Source organism: Thunnus maccoyii, chromosome 10 (assembly GCF_910596095.1).
Source record: "Thunnus maccoyii chromosome 10, fThuMac1.1, whole genome shotgun sequence".
Classification (NCBI taxonomy): Eukaryota; Metazoa; Chordata; class Actinopteri; order Scombriformes; family Scombridae; genus Thunnus; species Thunnus maccoyii.
The window spans coordinates 26,423,797-26,447,733 of NC_056542.1; the positions used below are offsets into that span (position 1 = coordinate 26,423,797).

At 41.7% G+C, this 23,937-nt stretch overlaps 1 protein-coding gene across 5 annotated transcripts in view; it reads left to right on the forward strand.

Annotated features, from left to right (window-relative positions):
- The window catches only part of LOC121906230 (nuclear factor of activated T-cells, cytoplasmic 1-like), a 60,196-nt gene extending 36,774 nt beyond the window's left edge, over positions 1-23,422 (forward strand). For 2 of the 5 annotated variants that reach the window (XM_042424970.1, XM_042424971.1), the window contains 2 exons: positions 3,085-3,732; positions 10,050-10,274. In XM_042424970.1, the coding sequence (XP_042280904.1) occupies positions 3,085-3,732; positions 10,050-10,183 (782 nt within the window). In that variant the 3' untranslated portion in view covers positions 10,184-10,274. Of the gene's footprint in view, positions 1-3,084; positions 3,733-10,049; positions 10,275-14,933; positions 14,977-21,524 lie in introns of those variants that run through there. The other 3 variants (XM_042424972.1, XM_042424973.1, XM_042424974.1) reach the window with 3 other exon arrangements.
- Positions 23,423-23,937: the final 515 nt, after the last annotated feature.

Here is a 23,937-nt window from a genome sequence, read left to right on the forward strand (position 1 = left end):
GAAAGCTACAATGTCCAACATGAGGCACTTTGCCTCTTTCATTCCTTTGGTTATCTTAAGTATAAATCATCGAGGATTGATAAACACGAGCATGAAGTTTAATTATTGTACAATACAAGGTTGTGCATCCTCAAAATCATATCATCCTTAATATACACTAGTGCTACCCTTTAAGTTATGTTTTCACTCAAGTAGCTGATGTAAGAAAACATTACTCTTGCGGTATGTAAGTTTTCCTAGTTTGTTTTGTTTTTAATATTCCGACTTTACTTAACAGGACTTTGAAAAAGATTTCATAAAACAAAAGGTCACACATTTGTTTCAAGTCATTGATGACAATGCAGTCCTTGAACTGAAGCTAACATGTGAAAATGATCAAATTTGATTATGACATTTCCACATGACAACTCTGACATCACACTGTTGGCTCCAGCCTCCAGTCACACTAAAGAGAAGGAAGGGAAGAGAAAGACAATCGCTGAGGGAAGCGACTGTGGATGTACTGTGCACCATGTGACCTGCTTGTTATTCCCCAGGCTGTGGAGAGGAGGCCCGTGCATCATGGGACTCACCTTACGATGCTCCCCCAGACACCGGGCCTGGTCCCTGGGCTCTGAAAGCAGACAGAGCTGACGTAAATGGGCTCCCTGCTGCGTTATCACAGCACTGCAGCTCAGTACCCCAGGGGCTGCAGGCGTGATTAATGTCTTTCAAATCTAACTCCAACAAAAATAATAACACATTGAAAAACAGCCTGTTTTTCATATGACAAACTAATGCTTCATACATTTAGTTTGCTTTTACTATTGCTCAATGGTTCTATTGTGTACAAACGCAAACACAAAGTTTAGACAGACTTGTTATTCATATTGACATCTGTACGCCTTTGAGTAAATGTCACTCTGAGCAAGTTTAGCCAAAAACTCTTTATGGTTGGCATCAAATGCTCACCACACCCATTAACACATTTTAACAATGTGTAGAAATTGAAACAGTGTGTCCATTGTGACTCAGAAGCCTTTGCTATGCATCTGGGTATCTTAATACTACCCTATTAGTTTAGTGTTGGCACAGTCTATGCATATGTACTTCTATAATAACTCACCAGTGAGCTTTTTAATGTGAATCCCTCTCCGTCTCTCAACCCAGGCCATATACCTCTGTGTGTGAATGTTCCAGACTGAATTTCAATTCATAGACAACCCTTCCTGTTTTCAGTAACCACTCTTGACAGTGAGCTGTTAGTCAGAACTAATCAGGAAAAAAGGGCAGACGATCTGTGCAGGATTGGAAGTTAGAAGAGAAGAGGCAGGATGATCAAGTGGGGTGACTGCACTCTCCTGCATTAGCTGAGGCCTGAAGCTCCTGAAACCACAGGCACAGCTCTACAGTCTCTTAATACTAGAACCGCCATGGGTCATTTTTACCCCCCAGACATTTTCAAATGCATGTAACTCAAAATAAAACCCTCTCAAATCTCTCAATTCATGACTTTTCCTAAAATGGGTATTTTAATCATCTAGTGAATTATGGGGGGTGTGGGATAAAAAGAAAAAGAAATATGATCATTTATACCTCAAACCACAGAGGGGTCATTTTTACCCCTCACAGACACAATTTTATAATGCTGTGCTCAACATTCATGTTTAGTTGTCTTTTGATAAGCAGGCTGCCATACCACGAGCTAGGGTGCTAGATTTGATGGTTGCATGGATGGATAGATGGATGGATGGATGGATGGATGGATGCATAAATGGATGGATGAATGGATGGATGGATGGATGGGTGGATCGATGGATGGATCAATGGATGGATCTGGATTTGGAAACATGAACTGGAGCAGAAGAGGGATGAATGCCCAAGAAGTTCTGGACATGCTCCAGGACATGAGTGAGAGAGAATCAGATGGAGGAGATTATTTTGTTGTTTGTCTGTTGTAGCCTACAGTTTACTGATGAATTTTAAAATGTATTTGACCTTTTCCATCTGTAATGAAATAGCCTAAAGCAATTGTAAAACTAATAAACCACATAAACTGAATTTTAAATAGTTATTTTGTCAAGTCTTACTTATTTAAAAAAAAAAAATAGATGAAAATGGACAACTTAACTGCTTCAAGAAATGACATTGTTGTGATACTGGCACTGTTGCGGCAGGGGGTAAAAAAAGCCCCCACCCCCGGCAGTTCTATGGGGTACTGGAACGTTGGCAGTTCTAGTGTCAAGGAGCTCAGGCGGAAATCAAATCAAAATCAAATCATCTCCTTTTCTTCACTCTCTCCCCCTATCTGTTGGTCCTGAGAGAAACAATTACTTCTAGAGCAGTGGTTCTCAACTTTTGCACATCAAGAACCCCTAAACTGACATAAATTAGACTATGGACCCGCATTTGATAAGATTTTGTCCCAGGGTCCCCCATCTGATAAGATTTTTGCTTTTAGATGTTTTATTACAGAAAGTGTATGAAACCCATGACCAACATAGTCATACATTCTGTCATTGTGTTGATTATGGATGGAATTATAGAGAAAATAAATGATTCCCCTTTTTGCTGGGGACCCCCTGGAACTCCCTCAAAGACCCCTGGGAGTCCCCGGACCCCACTTTGAGAACCACTATTCTAGAGTGTGGAGGAAACCTAGGGGTCCAGTGCTCCTCGAGCAGCAGAAGCAGCAACAGCAGCAGCCCACTGCTTTAAAGTAGTGTTTTATTGGATATCAGAGCTGGAGGAGAGTCCAAAGAAAATAGGTCTTATTCATTATTAGAGCCAGCTGTGGCTTTCCACTCTGATGACTCATCCATTTTTCTTTCCCCCCTATTCTTTTTCTTTTTTTTTCCTGGTGTGGTAAAGAGGGTTTGCGGGTGGGAGGCGTGAGGGTTTTTCTGTTGGAGAGCTCAGCCAAGTTGACAACAAGCCCATATCCACTGGTGGTTGTTTGTTTGGATTATGGAGGGTATGGCTGCCACAAGTGTGCCTGCTCATTGCTTTACTCAGCCTCGCTTGTGCACACATTGTGCCACGTGGACCCCCTGCACGTTTTTTTTAATATTTCTACCTTTCTTTCTACTTTTTTTCCCCCCCCAGTGCCGATAATAAAGACAGAACCCAGTGATGAATATGATTCTCTGGGGACTGCAGGGCTATCCATGCATTCAAAGCCCTACTACAGCCAGCCCAGGCTCACTCCCATCATGCCTGTAGCTGATCCTGATGCCTGCCTGGTCGGTGGCTACCCTCCCTGCCCGCCTCGCCATGCTGCCATGCCGTCATCATCTCCCAGTTCCAGCCCCACCCTGCATGACTTGTCCCCTGTGGCATACAGCAAGTGCCTCCCCCACAGTCCTACCCATGCAGCACCACCGGGCCCCTTGGTGCCCGCCATCCAGGAGACCCCTGGTCGCTCAACCCTTACACACCCAGCATCTCCAGACCACAGCCCAACCCTAGGAATGCTCCATTCCCAAGGAAGCCCCAACCACCTCAACAGCCCAGGACCCCATGGTTTCAACCCTATCTATGCCAACAGCAGCCCCTCGTCCTCCCCGGTTTCCCACCCTTCCACTCCCGGTGGGGCTGTGGAGAGTCCGTTCGTTCAGGCCTACAGCCCCAGTCAGGCAGCCCAGGCTGGAGGGAGCTCACCAAGCCTGCTCCGTGAAGATTCCAGCCCCCCTTCGATGGCCATCACCGTCAAACAGGAGCCCCAGGAACTGGACCAGATGTACCTAGATGATGGTGAGTTACAAGAAATAAGGTGTACATACATTGTCGGGGAGTGATTATAATTAGAATACTGAAAGGCATGTTGTTTTCCTAGATGAAAGCTTATTTTTATGAGCTCTCTGTCCATGCCAAATATGGCTGTTAATGTAGCACATTACATTTATTTAACACCTTTTACTTATCTGTAAGCCAGCACACATAGCCACACCCGGCTGCGCCTCTCAGTATTTCCTGATGAAATTCTGGCTGCAGATTTACGTCAGATTTGTTTAATTTTAGACCCAGCAGATTTATTTGCTTTTGGTGTAACGTGTGGTCCGGCCTATGTTGTCCAAGTGGCTGCTTTACTTTAAAACGGTAAATTGCCTTGATGGGATTTTGAAACAATCTGTCAAAACATCAGAGCAATGAGGTCAGTCGGGGTGCAGCAGAACAAAAACAGTGGCACACGCGTAGCGAACCAAACTGTTGACACAACGACTAATGAAGGAAGCAAAACAATGGGTAGGGGTTTCCTGTACCAAGACAACCCCCCCGCCCCCATCTTTTTGGGAGGGATGCCGGGAGCTGGGAGGCAGAGGCTTTGTTTTCCCGTCTTTTCCCCATGGAGTCGACACCATGCGGCTGTCGTCATCAGGGGAGACTGTGGGGTCACCAGTCTCCCCCTGGCAATGAGATCAGTCACACCCAAGGGACCATATGGTCGAGTTTATTGCCTCCCGTGTCCATCTCACATTATGTCTCTCAGGTCACCAACCTGTTATCTGTGTTAACAGAGGCTCCACTTGTTGTTATGATATATATTCATAGACCACATCAATGGCATTGCGCCAGTTTGAAATGTTAAAATCCCCCTGCATTCAAATGGAGGTGGGGGGAAGACAGCTCCTCACTGAACTCAGGAATATCACCCTTCCTGTGCACCTTTTGTTCAGTAAACTGTTATATGTGTGTACGTGTGCTTGTGTTCATGCATGAGTGTGTGCACACTTCACTCAACAGCTCGGGGAGTAGAGGCAGGCATGAGGGGACCAGGGGAGTTTTGCTGTGGAACTGTAATTGAGTTGAAATGTGGTTGTCAGCATATCTGTCAGTTCTGATGAGTCCCATTAGTCCTCACCTCATAAACAGACAATAGAGAGACAAGGGGGATGTCTGTCTGTTAGCAGCCCTATAAACTGATATCCAACTTTCCAACTTTCTTTTCTTTTCTTTGTTTCATTTCATTTCTTTTCTTGTCTTTTCTTTTCTTGAGTTCTTAGCAACACCTCTGGAAACCTAACCTTGAAATTCTTTCTCACTGTTTTCAATAGTTATGGCAGGCAGGAGCTTTCAGTTCAGCATTTATTGAATCAAATGAAACTGGAGCTTTATTTTGTATTTTGTAATACGGTTGTCAAGGGGTCCTTTTACACTGACAGTACGAAGATATACCAAATGGCCCTTGCAGTGCTAAGGTGAAATCATGTAACCTTGTTTCTCTTCCCCACTACTCCATCCGCTGTCACTTTAGCGGGCTAAATCCTTCTCCAACCCGGAGTCAGTGATTACAGTTGCATTAGAGACGCACAGGAATGTGTATTGATTGACCAAGGACAGTGAGGCAGCCCCTCGAAAAACCTCAATGTGCTGCCTTTTTGCATCACCTAACGTCTGCGCAAGCATCTGTGGTGAGCTCCTGGAGTCCTGGTAAGTATGTGGTGGTAATAGCATACTCCATAGGCATCTGCTGCTCCCAGGCCCGGCCCTATCCCAAACCCCTCAAATGAGCCCTAAGCTAAAATAAATAAGATCGGAAGGCAGCTCACAGGGCGTCCCACTCCCCGTCCGCACGCATTACCACCGTATGTTAGCAAGCTGAGCGCTCCATTAGAGAGGGAAGACAAGCGGATGACCTCACCACAGCAGCAGTGATTTAACGCCAGCCATGTAGAGTAGCGTTGCTCCCCAGCAATTGGGGGCCGGTGATTTGGAGTCTGTGGGAGCACACTTGATCTTCCCCAAGAGTGGAGCGCCTCCCACGCTCGAACGCTGAGGCCTCCAGCTCTCATCAGCCAGAGGAAATGTGTCTCTCTGGCCAGGCCCAGATTTTACGCAGCCCCTGAGAAATCACTCAACTTATCAACGGTGAGCTACTGTACCGCAAGGAGCTCGGTTAGTATGGAGGGAGTCTGGGATGTGAACCCCCCTGACTGCTGTACTCAGTCTCTATTGTAATCTGCTAAACTCTTCACTCTGCTGTGATAGAAGCTTACTAACTACAATGCGAGACAAGAGGCGATAATTCTGGTGTCTGCAGTGAGGCTTTATGGGAAGAATCCAGTTGGCAGTCAGATCTACGTTGGAGCCGCCGTTCTCACTCAGTGGCATGTTGACCCTCACCTGCTTCAGTCTCACCTCTCATGCCTGGAAGTGAGGCAACAAGTCGCATGGTGACGGGAATGGAAGCAAGAAGAGGTTGAAACAACCAACTCTGCTGGAAGACTGCCTTGTTGCATTGTTGACTCACTGTCGTAAACAATGCATGGTGGGGCTCATAAAACCGAAGTTACTCCAGACATTTCGTACTCACTCATAGCCCACTATCTGTATTTTACAAGGAACATGACTGTGAGCAAAATGCCAGTCAAATGACATCAGTGTATATAACAATAGAATTTATGAAAAACAAGGTCTGAAGTATTTATGTTTGCCTTGTTAGCCTCAATAATTAAGCCAAAAAAAGAAATGCTAAAATGACGGCATGTTTTGTCACACGTCTGAAGGAGCAATTCTAGTAACATCATACCACTTCTTGTCTCAAACAACCATTGGCACACATGTCCAGCTACATACACACACACACACACATAAACACACATGTACACTTTTGATCTCAGACTTGGCTTTTGGAAACCCAGACGATTTTGGAAAATGCTGCGCATTACAAACTTTTTACTATTTCTGGTGTTTATAGGCATTTTTTCTATAGATGTGTGCATGTGTGTGTTTGTAGACAGCAGAAGTAGTGTGTTGGCTGGGCTAGGCGTTTGGTCCTGCGAGGCTGCTGCCGTGTGTCCTGTCTCATTAGCTGCTGCTGTGACGGGTGATATCATGAAATGCAGCTGAATGCAGCACACAGCAAAGGAACTAGTGCTAATCAGAAGCCCAGATTTCTACCAGCTGCCTCTCCGGGAAACAGAGGGCCCTTATTCCCCAAAATAAGAAAAACACAGAGCGCAACATAGCCTCTGCCGATTTCTGACAGTTGACATATGTGCTCTGATTGCCTCGTGTTACTGGGTAGTTTTCCTTGTGATTGTTTCCTCCTCAATTCAAGGTTTGCGCATTTGAAACTCTACTAGGCTTGTTTTCTCAAACTGAAAACCAAAATGTTGTCGGTTCCCCTTTCCTCCGGAAACAAAAAAAAAAAAAAGGCATTCTAACTTTCCTGAGGATCTCCGTCCACCACAGATGCTTCTGAAGGCAACTTGAGGCTTTCCTCATGGAAACTTTTACACATCCTGGCAAGTTGCCCAGACCCCAGGACTCCGCAAAACCCCTAATGATGATTGAGAGTATGTCCGCACCACACTGAAAACATGCTGAGTCGCTAACATTGGAGTGTGCCGCAAGGCTGGCTCTTGGATCGGAGGGGGGACCTGAAAAGAGAGAGGATTTTTCATGGGATGGGGGGGTCATTAAAGAGGAGGCTTAAGTGTCAAATGGGACTCACTAAAGCAGTGCTGCTCCTGTATGTTTGACAGTATGTATTTGTATGTGTGTTTATCTCATTTAGTCAGCGAGATGTAGAAGCACCACAAGAGCAAGTGACAGCCTGTGCTTTCACACCGCTGCACCTTTGACCCTCTGGCCTTTGGGGAGCAGGTCAAGCACCGGCTAAGAGTATACGGAGAGAAAGGCTGTTTTGTGGTTAAGTGCAATGCCAAGAACATAGTCTCCTTCTAGACATAGTGATATTGACAGGTACAAGAAGAAGGGTGGTGGCTTTTTTATTATTTATGACCACAAAGAGGATGTGGATTTTTCTTTACTATTATTGTTATTGCTGCCTTCTCATATTAGGAATCCTGTTTTCCTGGCAGCCCTTGACATGGTGAGGTATAAGTAAAAGTTTGGGCTTGCTGGAGAAGTTATATAGTCATAGGAAAAATTAATAGGTAGCTGCACTCTAGGATTGGCCTTTGAGAGTCATTGACTGCTTAAGCTATGGATCAACAACTACGCTTTTGGGATCAGCAATAGATTTTGATTCAGATTCTTCTCATTAGGATCAAAAACCATTATTTTTACTGTGTGGATGGAGTGGCTGTCTCTGACTACCCATTATCAAATATTACAGGCCTTGCCCAGCACTTGAAGGAGTGTGCTCAGTAGCAAATATGAGGATCTATGAAGATCTGGTAGTGGTAGAGGTTATTAATCGAAATTTATTGATACATTACTTCATGAAATTTAATCAAAGGACATCAACTCATTAGCTGATCTTACAAACTTGTAAATGTTGATTATATTATACATGTAAAGAGGAGCATAGTAAACTTTGGCAATGCCTTTCATCTTCTTACTCTGTAGCAGCACACAGTTCAGAACTTGAGGTCACTCTCGTAAAGAAGATAACAGTTTGCTTGAACACGGTGTTAGTTTGTAACATTAAGTATGGAAGTTACAATGGAAGAACAGTAATGGAACCCAGAATATACCATGCCACCTTCACAGTAGAAGAGGAATACCTTTGCAGTTGAGTGGAAGTCCTCTGGATTACCTTAGCACCCTCTGTTTCCTCTTACATCTCTTTTATCTCTGTCCCATTGGCTGAACATAAGAGCCTTCAGATTCCTGGTTGTGATCAGCTTTTTTTTTGTAACATACAGTATTATGAAGCCCACTCAATTAGAGACACTATTGTCCAAGATTGCGTGCAGTTTAGCAAATAATTGGATCTAAGTGGTTACATATGACAGTGGCAATGGGGTCACAGTATTAGTGCTTTGATTTTGTAGTTCTTTGTAAAACCATTGGGAATATTATTAGTTCTGATAAGTGCAGCAAGATGAATCTGTAACAATTCAATCCATTCATTACTGCATTGAGCTGGTTTTTATGCGTGTGTGTGCACCCCAAACCCTGGCAGCGGAGCCAGAGGATCTGGTCTGGTTTCAGTCGCTCCGTCATAATATCCACAGTCACTGAGAAAGAATGTGTCTGCTGAAAAACTGCAGCTAAATTATCTAAACAAATTGGGTTTCTTTTGTGTCTGGGATCTGATACTCACACACATTTAGATGGAGGACTTTGATTCTGATTTTCTGTTTATTTTACCCAAATGTCAGAAATGTGTGACGCAGATCTGCTACTGTAAGGATATGTGTCTTATTTTCTTCCAGTATTCAAAGCTGTGTACAAAATTAAACTAACTATGCAGACCTTGTATGGAAATCAATTACCTGGCATCAAAAGTGGCATGGACAGTGAAGAACACAAATATAGAAGAATAAAGCCACAAGGTACATGCATCCTTCTCTAGATACATTTGTGTCTATTCATTAAACTATATTCCTTCAGTTCATCATGCGTCATATAGTTTCTCCTGACACAGCCGTTTAGAGGTTCGGTTTATGTGGCTCACATTCTGAGGTTTAAGAAACACACGTTGAAAAGCCACCGAGCCACACGGATCACAGCGGGTCAGGACTCAGACAGGGCCTGTGGCTTGGCTGGGATCTCTCTGTGTATATCTGTGATCGTGGAGCTACCACCTCACGCCAGACACTCTCATTACTGAATCATAATATGACAAATGTCACTGTGGTTGACTGCTCTGACGGGATGATCATGGAATGAATCTCCTTCCCAAGGCTGAAAGGTCATTATCTGTTCCTTACTGAAGCTTGCATCTAAGTTATGATTTCAACCTTATAGCTGTTATCTGCTTTACTTTTTGGATTCCATTTTCTAAATTTAAAGGTCGATTTTCATCCCACAAGACGAAAAGTCTTTGTGTGCTTATTTTAGAGGTTATATTGAATGACAGTTACTATGTTGGTTTGTTTGTGATTAAAAGGACATTCTGTAATCACCGCAAAACATTACACCACTACTGCATTTACCATAAAACACTGTTCCTCTGTGGAGATAACTGATCTTGCTGTGAACACCACAAATGCTGCAGAGTCATATAAACCATAAATTTGCCTTGAATCTAGGATATTTCCAGCTGGCATTTAAAGAAATGAGCACATGGAAAACTCATAGAGTTCCAGCACATTCTACCAAACAACTACAATTGAGCCACCAAAAGAAAAGTATTCTTTTTTAACTCTCCACAGGGAGGTCAAAGGTCAGGATCAGCTTCAAGACAGCCCTGGAGCTCGTAGGATGTCTTGCCCAAGGACACTTAAGCACTCACAGACAGTTGAATGCAGTTCAAAGATGGGATCCTCCATTCAACATACAGTCATAACCACATTGAGATGCTTGCCCCTAGCAGTGCAGCAGTGTTTTTGGTCGACATTTAGGGGATGTAAATACCTGTGGCATCAGTAAACAGGAGCAGGTCTCCATTCCAGACCACTTAATAACAGCTCCCCATCTGAAATTTGTTAGCTCAGTGAAATAGTATCCTGTAGCGACGGATGTCAACAGAGAAGTCTGATCCAGCCGGGAGGGATGGGGAAAGCCGTTGGGTTTTGCAACTCTTGGCAGAGTTTGCCGTCTCCTCCATGTGCAGATACCTCAGAAAGAAAAGAGTGGGAGAGATAGTCAAGACAGAACTAGAGAGAGAGAGGAGGAGGGGGCATGAAGATGGAAAGTACAAGAGAGACAAAAATAAAGATACAGATATAAACTTTGAAATGGTGAGAGTCCCAGTAAATTCTTTCACAAATCTGTAAACCAAATGCACATGTCGCGTTTCGGTGTTACAGTCCATTAAAAAATCCTTCTAAACAGAGACATGTAAATATAAACTGCAACTATCAAAATAAGAATCTGTCAGAAGAGATTATACTCATCCCATTCTCCATCAATCTCTTTCCCAAAATGTACATTTCATGCACTTAGAGAGAGACTCTATTTGTTCTTTTTTTTTCAGTGTCATACTGTAGCTTATGGGCCTAAAATGGAGGGACATCCATAAGCCATGACAAGCATTTTAGGGTTTTGAGGTTTTGGGTCAGGAGATTCTCATCATGTCCTCAAATCCAGGAATATTCAGCGAGCATGAGAAGAAGCAGGTCAGCCATACAAATACAGGAGGCACAGACAGACAGACTAAGAGAAAGAGGGGAAAATCTGAGGTGGAAGAAAGTAGCATGCAATCTTGATGATTTTCCCTGGCAGCTTCTCCTACTGCCCCTGTTCTTCACACACACACACACACACACACACACCCAAACACACACACACTGACACTCTGTGCTCCTTTTGCAGCTAAAGCAACCAAAACACAAAAAAGTCAAAGAAAGATAAACACTGCCAAAGTTAAAGATCACATTTTCTTCCTCCCACCAGCGGCTGCTTGTAGTGCAGTGAGTTACCAAGCAGTGGGTGAATAGGTTTATTTCAGGGAAGGGAATGATCATAACCACTGAACTGTAAGTGTCCCACTGTTGACATATGACCCATGGTAGTAATAAACCTCAATGGGTCCCCTGACTCGCCCGATTGTACTCAGCTGAGCTCAGTTCCTCTCAAAACAACATTCTAACAAATAGGGAAATCCTTTCATGCTTGCTAAGCCTTTTTTATAGTGTGAGGCATTGAGAGATTAAATGTTGAAAGGCTGCAGTAGCACTACACAAACCTCAAAAGTAACTTCTGTAGCACAAGAAATACCAAGGAACTTTTAACTCACTGCTGTATTGAATTTTTAGCAGCGAAATATCACAGCTTTCAAATGTCACACTTGATATTACTAACACTTAATTAGCTGTAACAGAGAAAGATGGACAGTGATAAAATATGACAAAGTAGTAATCTTTAGTGACATTATAATTGAATGTACTATATTTATGAATGGAGTATTATTTATATATACTTTTATACGTTTTATTCACTCTCTTGACAACTGGGCTAATTGCATCTCTGATGAAGGTCATGAGATGCAGCTGCCCAGGAGGGCAGTGGTGGCCTAAAGGTTAGAAGTCAGCTTGTGACCTGGAGATCATGGTTAAATCCCCAGACTGTCAGGATAAGTGTGGCCATTGAGCAAGGCCCTTAACCCCAACCGCTCTAGTGGAGCTGCTCAGCGGTCAGCAGATCAGACTGTGGTTATACTGGGAAGCTTCCAGGTGTGAATGTGTGTAAGTGTGCAAGTGTGATCAGGGTGAAACTTCCCTGAATAAATATAGGTTAAAGCAAAGGAACCGTTTTAAATCTGCCTGTGACAAACTTGGGACACTCTATGTAAAGCATTTATTAGATGTAACTAATGATGTTATGAATTATTTATAAATAATTTCCTGATTGCTTTATAGATCAGTTACAGTTATACGTCATTAATAAGAACAACCTGTTTGGTCTGAAAAATCCATTTGGTTGTTGTTTATTAACAGCTTGCAAGTGATCAAAAATTATTCATAAATGATATATTAACCATTAGCTACAGCTTACATACACTTTTTAAAGTGTTCCTTGTTAGAAAGTGGTACCATTCGTTTTTTTATGCCCTGAAATTGACAACTTACTCTCTTTTAGAGCCATTGGACTTTGTGGTACCAGAGAACAAGACAAGTCTTTCTACTTATGTAGTAAATCAGCTATGTCAAATCCGCTGGGAGCTTGACTTGGAAAGCTCAGCTCCTAAACACTGTGTGAATGAAAATGTCACGTACATTTTAATTAAATCAGTCAGATTTACTGCATCATAGAGTAAAATAGCAGGGCTCCCGTTTCTGTTAAGGTATTCAAGTGGCGGTTTCCCCCACAAGCCCAAGCAACTATTAAATCAGTACGAAACGAAACAGCACGGACAGAAGCAGGTGAAACTAGGATTCTGTGATTTACATGTGACAGCAAATGTCTCTGTCTCACCTACTATATCTTGAAAAGTAACCCTGTCTTCACATTTGATTTCGAGACAATCTGGGTTTCTTGACAACTATACAGCCTCCAGATGGATGAGAGTTTGTCTGTACTCTATGAAAATCAAAGCGGGATCAATGGGTGTTGGAGAGGAGATAAATGGAACATTTGCCAAGATAGCCTCCCCCCCCTGCTCCCAGACTACGTGAATAAGTCCACAATGTGCCCCGAGGCAACCTCCCTCCTCCTCTGTGTCTTTGAATCCCCGCAGGCGCTGAGGATTTAAAGTTGTAGGGCAGCTCTCGGAGTCAGCAGACAGAGCGTTAATCAGATCACGCCCAGCTTCAGTACAGAGTCAGATCGCAAGAGCTCAGCAGGGATGTTGAAAGAGAGAGGTCATGTTCTTGCGCGCAGCAGGACCTTTAGATTTAGTTACCTTCCGTATACTATTCAGAGCCTTTTCTGTGACTTTAGAAGCCTGCAAAAACACTCTGTCCAGCTCACTATAATGCTGGATCAGTGGAAATGTTATTTTCATCAGAGGATGCTATCCAAAGCTGTAAAACAACCCATTACAGAAAAGTGTCGCCAGTGTGAGCACTGGAGCAAGAGGGCTGCTCTGGAGTGTCCAGTGTTCTCCTACTTCGTTGAATGTAAAGAGAAGAAGAGTCTAAAAGCCTTGTGTGAGTCTTCAAGATGCTATGCTAATTCTTATATCCAACTGGAGCAACTAGGTTTCAAAAATATTGTCTGGAACTGACATACTAGGAACACACATACACACACACACTGGCAGAGATCTGTGTGTTTATAGAATGGCAAAACAGACAGGTTAACCAAGGGCCATGATGTGCGGATACACACACACACACACACGAGCAGACATGCACACTTAAAAACAGGAAGGAGCCTCTCTGAGCCATCTATCTGCGATAGATAGTGAGCAATAAACTCGCATTGAGGTAAGCCTTTTTGGACACAGAGAACACAGTTTCTCTACATATAAATAAAGGAAAACAATTCTGACATGTCACATTACGACTGACAGGCAACAGGTGATTTAAAGAAGCACAAGCACAAGCGCAAACGCAGTTATAAATCGTACTATATGCAGGTGCACAGCCAGATTCTCACTCAGACGGCTGCAACCCACTGAAGTATGATTGTTTCAATATGCTCATATTTTTTCACTGTGTGCCATTTTGAAAACCAGTGAAATCTTTTAGCCCTCCGCATCAGCCTCCACACAAGCATACGTTTCTAATTCCGAATCAATCACAACGAGTTTATCAGATGGCTGAGTTATTTTACCATAAACCCATTGGTAATGAGCCATACAAAGAGTTTTAATCTGTCTCCTTTCATATCTCAATCACAAAGATGTGTGCGTCTCACTCAGTTTGGTATATTTTCCGGCTGCGGTGTTTGCTTTACTCAGTTATGCTTCACTAGCTGGGTGAAACCAAGCTTTTGATTTCTCACAGTCTCGAGTCATCCATACACACAAAAGTCAGCAGCTCCTCAGCTTCTTACTTTCATGTTTGCTTTTAATAAACACTTTGATTGTTGAGTTTTGCTGTGGCATTCTTCCAGTTCAGATAAATAAATACTTTACAATACAAAGCAATCAAACTCAAGTGTGTAATCAAAATAACTGAAAGCTCCATTTCGGTGCTAAACATTCGAACATCTGCACTACACTTCCTGACATCACTTGTTAATCAAGCAGTGTGGGCGGTACTGTGACCTTTTTTTCTATAGATGAAGAACACACTATTTATGAAATGCACTTTTGGCAGTTAGAATGCAAAACATGCATATTCACGACACTACTTTTTATTAACAGGAAATTAAGAAAGTGCATCAATAGATATCGGATATACGGCATTATTGGAACACAAACTTTAAGTCTAATTTCAAATTTGACAACTTAACAAATCTCCCAAAACATCACAAAAAATGTGTTTACAAGGACTTTGTTTTAAGAGCAAGTAGTTCTAAGTACTATTTAGTATTACTAAGTGGTGAGTAGCTAATCCATTTCCATCATTTGTTACTTCGTAAAACTAAACTCAGATTTTTGTATATAGTCTGGAAATTTAAAGTATAATTTACTCTCTATCTTTCCACGTCAACATATGTTGCATATTTAAAACATTTTAAAGATTTTGTTATTGTCTGCAATGCAGTCTGAAGCGACTGCGCAGCGATTTCGGAGAAGTCAGTGATGAGGGCACTGGAGATCAGCACCAACCATGTAAACACCTCCCCCTCATCTTCCCTGGAGAGCGACCTCAAGCGAGCACACCCGCGGCCTCCTGGGCCTGGGAGGAAATGAGAGGAGGAGGAGGAGAGGGAAGTGGCAGCCTCACAAAGAGAGACAGAGTGAGGTGAGATAGGGAGAGGCACAGCACATCATGCAAGATCAAAGACAAAGGTTATGCACCGCTGCAGCCAAAATAAGCACACCAGCAGTGGAGCTTTCAGTAAAAGTTGTTGTCTTTAGATGTCTAATTTGGGACACTGCTGTTTTATTGTTCTCGAGCCTGGATCACAGCATTTCTAGTTATTCTGGCTATTTTCAAGTGATTTTAATCTGGACCAGGTAGACACCTAAATTCTCCTGGGTGAGGTCATTTAGCTAGGCAACATGTCAGATTCATCTGACTACAGAGAGCCATAAAGCATGTCCTCTGAAAAGTGAGGCACATCAGAGACTTGCAGGTGGAGATTAGAGCTGAGCTCCACTTTGTCTCTCCACATGAGGCACAGAGAATATGTCATTGTTATTTCTCAAGGCTGATCCAGCTCTCTTATCCAACTGAGCGAGGAGCCCTCGTCTAAAAACGGCAGCAGACGTATTGATTGGAAATCTCTTCAGTGACATCAGAACACATACTGTTTACGCTCCTCACTTTATTTCTTCTTTTCTCTTCAGTTCTCCAAAAGAAGGATCATGTCACTATGTCCTGAATCACATTTAAAGTCTGGCCACCAGTTTATAAACACACAGTACTTCCTGTTTTGTGCATATTTTCTTCCTCCATGTCCTCTAATCAGTCTCATACTCCATCTGTGTCTCCTCTCTGTCATTTTCTTTGCCGTCAACTATTTCTCACATTATTCTTTCTTTCCTTGACACTATATCGTCATTGTTCACCTTAGCAGTAGTGAGGCGATGATTGGCTGCGGCCCCTGGCACAGCAGTGTCTTCACAGTGCCACACAGCTGCTGCAGGGCAGTTGTAAAGCCTGAGCTTCAGCTCTCAACGTAAACCCAGCTTTGTTTTAAAACAAACCCACACTCTGCAGTCCTATCTCTTTCACTTCTTTTTTTTTCTTCTCTCCATCTCCTCTGTCAGTTGTGGAGACTGAGTGTTTCCACATGGTAAAGCCCAGGGCTTCACACATCAGAGTAACTGTGGGGATGAAATATGCTGTCTGTACATATCATCACATCATTAGGCCCAAAGGGATCCCTGCGATTGATTAGAAGCTGTCTACCTGCAAGGCTCGGATGAATTTATGAAGCACTTTATCACGATGAAGCATTAGTGGAACACTTTGTCTCTTTCCATTTGTGTTTATCTGTGGGAATAATGATTGTGTCTCCGTCCACTTCTCTCATTCTCTTTCAGTCACTCCATCTTTATTTCTTCCTCTCTGTTATTCATGTGTGTGTTCTCACCTTTGACCCCTCCCTATTTTTGACACTGCTGGTTATCAGCACAAGATAAGTGACGCTGTCCGAGCCTCTGCGTCCAGCCGTTTGAGCGGTGTGTGGGAGGCAGCAAATTGTCCATTAAGTGTTTCTGCTGAAGCCAAGAGAAGATTTGATATAGCAGGGAAACAAAAGTAATATGTACCAGGAAATTCAATTGTCTCTCTCCAGCAAGTTTGAGCTCTAGTTTGGCTTCCCCACCAAATCAATTTCACATGAATGTACAAGTTCAGATGAGGTTTAACTTTGAGTCTGTCTTGCAGCCAGTCGCCTTTTACTCTCTGTGAGCTCCTGCTCAGATTTGATGCCAGTGTTTATCTGTGTTTATGTGAAAGAGCTGCTATGACTCAGACATACTTCCTAATATGCTGCTGAGACTCTGAGTGCCACAATAGAAGGAAGCTACCTCCTCTTTCTCAGAAACCTGATGTGCTACTAAAGGAGGTACAAGTAAGCATAGGAAACATCACCCTTTGCTACAGCGTGAAGGTCCTTGACCCTAACACAGCTGCAGTTTGTTCATGCAGTGAAAGTGAACAAAGTTCAGGAAGGTGCCCTTCACTCCTTTGGTATCAAGAGACTTCAAGTGAGAACAGAAGTCCCTGGCAGGAAGCCTCCATTACAACCTTCAGTTCAGAGGTCATAAAGCTGATGGAAGGTGAAGTCACTCTCTGCCAGGTCATTGCCAGTCAGACCTGATTTGGCTTAAGGAGATTGGGTTACGACGGCAGGAACCTCCGAGCGACTCTCAGGCCTCGAGGCTCTGCATCTCACCAGACCACAGGGCATCCTCTGTTCTCTGAGGAAGCCCGGCTGTTATCGAACCCCAATGCAAAGCGCTCTCTACTAACAATGCTAACTAAATCCCCAATGCAGTTCAGGTTCACACTGAACTCATACACTCAGAGTGGTCAAATTTCAGCAACATAAAGTCTGTGTTTCCCATCCATCTTTTGTATCAGAGTCAAAAATACCAAGCTCTTTGCAATATGCAAGTTTTATTTTATAAATTAACTATCTTACCATGTAAATCACAAAGTATCCAGTATCTAATAAAGGAAAAAAAACAGAGTTACAGGATTTGGGAGTAAAACCTCAAAATGAATATAGTTCTCTCAAGTCTTCCTGTAGATTAGCACATTAACATACAAACAAATTCAACAGTGTCACTTTAATCCATCTTCTTTTCCTCTCTGACTTCTTGACACTTACATCAGATTGAGTTTTGCTTTGTTCAGACCAACATTCACTGCTGTTGTACTGTTTACCTTCATCGAGGCAGAGGATGAAGTGATTGTTGCAGTAATATCCTTCCACAGTTGCGCAGTATTACTCAAACTCATGGATCTATAACTCAAACTGGCCTTCCTAGATGAGTACCTGTAGCAACACGCCCACACCCAGCAGCCCCTTGTGTTTTTTAAAGAAGTACTGATATGGTCTTAAACAACCTGTTATACAGGTGACCATATCAGTTACTTGGTTATTAATTTTATAACTGAAATGGTGAAGTGCATAAAAGTTTCAGTTATCAGCATTGTTCATGTATTTAATACACTTACAGTAACTACACTGGAGGTACTGTACCATCATCATCATTTTTCTATCAGTTAATACAGATTATTAGACATATTATTTTTGAGAGGTCAACTTTCAGCCAGCAGTCATACCTGATGGGGACAGGGTTAAGCTATAAGCCACTGCCAAGAAACACTGGTAGGCCTTCACAAAGTAGCTCAATTGTCCATTGAACTGTTCAACACGGCTGGCATCACAGGAATATTTCTATGTCACTCTCACACCTGCCTGAAATCGATCTCTCAGCCGCCCAGCCCTAAGTATAAGTCCTGACAGGTCTGCTGTGGTTAACTGATTGCACTGGCACTACAGCTAATAAAGTACGTCACTCTGTTGAAGTAAGACGAGCAGGGCACGTTTTCTTTTTCTTTTTTCTTTTTTTTTTCTTTTTTTTCAGTAAGGGAATATTTGGAGTTCATTTTTCCACTGTTTTTATTTATTCATGAGAGGGTATCCTCCCAGTTACAGCTTTCCATTATTAACCTGGGCAACTGAAAAAAGGAAAAATAAAAGTTTCCAATGCTGTTGCGTGGGATGCTAGGTCACAGAAAGTTCATTTTTGTATGTAACTGACAATAAACATATTACTTTATATCATTATTGTGTAACATAACATAGCATTCATTTTGACAATAGAACATAGAGATTATGGAAGTGGAAAGTAAACCTCTGACATGCTTTTTATACCCCAGCATTACAAGGCCTAGTTTACAGAGGAGATCTTGTACTATACCCCTGCCCATACACATTATGCAAGGGGATGAAATTTTGGAGCCAAATTCCACTCTGAACAAAATGTTCCCCAGCATGTCTGACTGCCTTCCCTTATGCTGCATATTTGTGGTTATCTAGTCACTTCAGGGAAGGTAAGACAGACTGAAAAATTAAACGTTGTCATGTGTGAGAGTGCACCTTAAAAGGAAAAATATATATATATGCATTGACAGAACCCAGACACCTGATCTTGACTTTTAATCTCAAACTTTTTAAAAAAAAGATTGAAATAAATTTACTAAACTAAATTAATCTAAATGCATTTTAAAAACTGTCTCCAAAAACAATCTAAGGTGTTTAAAATGAGAATATTGCATGTGCTTAAGGGGCACTTCCCAGGTATTATCTATGCGTGTGTTATCAGTCATTCAGATTACATCAACTGTTCTTTAAAATTTCTTCATTTCCCAGAAGTTGTTGCAGCTAAATAGTGACACGAGCCACCCCATTAAACAGCTTAAAATAGCATCACGGTGTTGTCTTGTGGTGTAACAGTTGGCCACATCCTGTGTCTGAGATTCACACATTGCCGACAGAGTACACATGAGAACACAGAGGCCAGTGTTTTACCTTTCTCTTTTTATCACTCATTTCTTCAGAATGGAACATCGTCGGGCATGCCAATGGAAAGTATTAGTTGATAAAGTGCAGCAAAATAACACCGCAGTTAGGCGGGGAAGACGTCACTATTTTTTGCAGTGACTGAAAAGAAGAAAAGGAAGCCACTGCTTTTCCTCTGAGAAATAAAAGAGTACATTTGTGGCTTTTTGCCACCAAACTGTTGGGTTTTCCCTTCCCTCTTCAAAATTACCTGGAGCTGTTTTCTCACCTCACCTACAGAGATAAGCAGCAACATTAAAGTTTGATCATGTAATTGTACATATGCTTGCACTTCCTTTATGTCCTGTGATGGCAGAGCTAAAAATAACCTCAGCGTGTAAATGCCTGTTTAGCCCAGAGCGGAATAGAGTTGAAAACAGCCAGCAGTGTTGGCACAGGTTGGATTTTTCCAATGGGAGTTCCTCCTGTTGAGGGAGGTGAGTCCCATCCAACCTGTTTGTGTGTATATGTGGGTGGTTTACTGCATATAGAAAGCAGAGCAGGCTATTATAGGTATGTGGCCTACTTATTTAAAAGTGCAACCTGTGACAATTTATGCATTATTTATGTATTATTTTTGACTAAAACTGTACATATTGCTGGGGTGCTTCTACAGTTTTTTGGCTAGTAAATCGGTTTAGATGAGATCAGCACTCCGACATCTTTCATCAGCCGGCTAAAGGGTTGAATCATTTCTACCAATCTACGAGAGAGCAGAAAAACATGCATTTGTCATATTTTATCAGCACCATAGCTATCATTTCAATGTGGCATTGTACTGATATCCGTTCAAAACAGTGTAATGGTTGGATATTAAAAGGAATACAGCCTGTTTTTGTCTGAATCAGTGCAGATGCTTCCCCATTCACCAAACAGTATCTAGTGATAACAAACTGCAGGCCCACTTCAGACCTAGAAGTGGGTGGACTTCCTGTCTCCTTACTGTGAACAGTGGTTTCACCAGACTCTCTCTCTCTCTGTCTACATCAGTCCACTTTATCACAGCAAGCTTTATGACTGAGGAGCTTCTTGTTTGCGTTGAGCCACAGGGCTCTTGGTCCTCGTCATCTTCACAGTCACTTCCCTCTGATTTGCCAAAGAACACAGAGCAGATAAAGGCAGGGGACTGATCTCTGTCTGCCCGACTGTGGGAAAGGCGCGGGCACAGGAACTAGTGCAGGAAAGACAAGACGATGACTTTAAAAAAAGAGATGTGTGTATGGAGCCGATATGAGTTGTAAAAGGCTGGTAATGACATTGATATGTTTGGATTGCGGTATCCAGTATTTTTCAACTTGACCGTATCTATGCCAGAACAAATTGAAAGAGAATTCAGTGTGGTTGTCCTGATATGATGTCAGGCATTGTTTATTGCAGACTGCAAGCAGTAAATAGTTAGCACGTCTTCAATCAAAATTTTCTTAAGTGTTCTGTGTTAAGAAAAATAAATGTGTTATTTGATGTGATGTCATCGGGTACCACTCTCATGTATGTCCATTCAATATGGGGCTGGAGCTAGCAGTAGGTTAGCTTAGTTTAGCATAAAGACTGGAAACAGTGGAAAAACAGCTAGCCTGGCTCTGTCCTAATGTAATAAGATTTGCCTACCTCTAAAGCTCACTAATTAAGATGTTATATCTCATTTGTTTCATAAATACAAAAACCAAATAGTAAAAACGGAAAAGTCTGGAGTCTCTGCTGGTTGCCTGGCAACTTTACAGTCACGACACGACTCCAGGAAGTTACTGTGAGGGGCCAAAAATAGTTCTGGACATAACCCCCTGTAAAAGCACAACTTGTCATTTTTACAATTCGCTGTAAAGTAAAAGAATTTGGATATAACAGGCTAGCTGTTTCCCCAGTTTTCAGTCAGTGCCTTTAAAATCTAACAAAAACTCTCAATCAAAACACGAATCAGTACCATAAGATGTACTCACTTTTTGCTAATCATTTTTTCGCAGCATGCCCAAGGCATCAAACTGACAACCTCCTTGCCTCTAACTTCTAGGCCACCTCTTACTGTATTAAATATAGCATTGTTTTTATGATCTGAATTGTTATTCGATGTGATTTTTGAATAATGATCTCCCGCTTCTTTGTTTCCACAGTTAACGAGATCATCAGGAACGACCTCTCCAGCATTTCCGTGCACACTCATGCATAGACGTCCTGAAGTCTTCTGCAGCAGCAGCAGCACACACACACACACACACACACATACACACACACACACAGCATCATCATCATCTACAAAAAGAGGACAAAAAAGAAAAAAAAAATAGAGATCCAGATGATAAAGAATCAATTTGTGACCAGGATCTCCCACCTGTCATTTTTGCCATCAGCTCCTCCTCATCTGCAGCTAGCTCAACTAGCTGCAGATTAACATTGACAATCACTGGCAAACTGCATTTGAATAAACAAATGAATGTTATATTTACAAAAGGGAAGTGATATCAGGGGCAAAGTATACGACTACACTTGCCTTAATTCACAGCAGATGTTCTTTAGTGGACCAAACAGCTCAATGAGACTGAATTACTCTTCTATTGTTGTCAAATGACAATCTTCATTTTGAGTGTGATCTGTATGTTAATGCATGGACAAGCTAATGGGACAATTACTGTCATGCTTCATCACTTTGGTTCATTTGTTTGTGCAGTCAGTCCGCAACAACAACCGAATTGGTGCCTTACAGCAGCGATATTGACAGCCAACAACAGCAGCAGTCACACAAAATGCAAATGTCCATGGTTCATTGTAACCCAAAGTGGAAGATTTATATGACATTTTTGTATCATTTCAATGATTTGTTTACAGGGAAACAGAATAAAAGGCTGGAAAATATGTAGGGAGTATGTGAATAGATTAGAATTGTATTTTTTCTTGGTTCCTTATTATCTCATTGTTCATTTATACTGAATGTTATGTATGATATTCTTTTGTATAAACATGTATTTGAAATTTTACTTATGTATGCCTTATGCTTATATCATGCAGTTTGCTAGTTAGCTCTCCCTTTTTTTTTCATTTTTCATCCCTGATATGATTTATACCATTTCTACTACCCTGCATTATGCTTTTCACCTTAGTGCCTATTTTTTTATCATCCTGCCCAAGTCTTCCAGTCCTCCACCCAGACCATGACATAATGATGCACAGACAATCAGTGAAAATATATAGTACATATCCTAGGACAACAGTTCCTGGCTGGCAGGAGCTTATAAAGGCAGGTATCAGAGTTTTCTTCTCCCCCAGCTATAAGATAGTTGAACAATGGTATGCTTACCTGCTGAATTTAAATGAGAATACTCCTGGACAATATATATGTCTGTTACTTCTTGCACTGCAGGTCTGCATGTAAATAGGCACAGGGATAATCTAAGTATGCCACAGGCTCAGTTTTACTCGTCATCTGGGTGATTCAGCTGAGGAGTTGGCAGGACTGTTACTTACAGCTGGCAATAATTGATCTGTGTAAACCAAAGGATTTTATCTTTGGTGAAATTATTGTCCAAGTTTCCTTTTTCTGTCAGAGACTTTAACTTAGAGTGGTTCCCCATACAAAAACATTATGCACTTTACCGTAGAAACAGAGCAGGGTTTCTTGCTTCCAGACCAAATATTGTAGATTGATTTCCACTGTCGTGTCATAGAAGTACATCGACTCTTCTTTCATACATCTGCAGTCTTTTCCGTGTTATTTGTCTTTTGGAGCATGCACACCGACCTAATGTTGGGGATCATTTAGCTGACAATAGCTTTCAATATAGCTTCCTAATACATTTTTGGACATATAGTATAATAGCATGACTAAACTGTATGAATAAGGTTTCTATTTTGTGCCTTACTCTCTTTCTTGGCTACAAGATCGTTGCAACTCTCTATTGCTTTTCTGTGACAAAAGGTGAAACGTATCTCTTTAATATGAAATATTTATGAAAAATGAAATGTGTTTTAAGTGCATTTAATGTGTTCTCAACAATGAATTAATAAATGACATAATGGTGACCATGCATACAACACAAGTCCTCAATTATTTTGGTGTCATATTGACATTTACTGAATTTTTTTGTGGTGTGTGTTATTATTTCCCTACAGTATACTACACATTTACAGATACTCAGTTTATATCTAAAATGCAAAATCCTAGACTGAATCTAAATCCTAAAGATTGAATCAGTTGCCAAGGTATTATGTTTTTTTCCCGTTTTTTACACACCCGACCCATATGGCCTTGCTTTAGTTTTAAGGCTTTTTCTTTAATCTGGCTGTGTGATTTTCTTGTGTTATAAAGCCTGAGCTTAGTAAAACTCAGATTGTCCCAACCTGTTCTTAAATCCCTAATAAAACCTGAAATGGAGACAGACATTGACGAAAGTAGGTAAAAATATTGCATGTTTGTTTGTTTTTTTATCCTTTTCTTTTTTCAGACATAACATAACAATAATTTTTGTCTTTACTTATTTAGTATTGTATTATTTTGTTGTTAATTCCTAAAATATAGTAGTTGAAGGTACT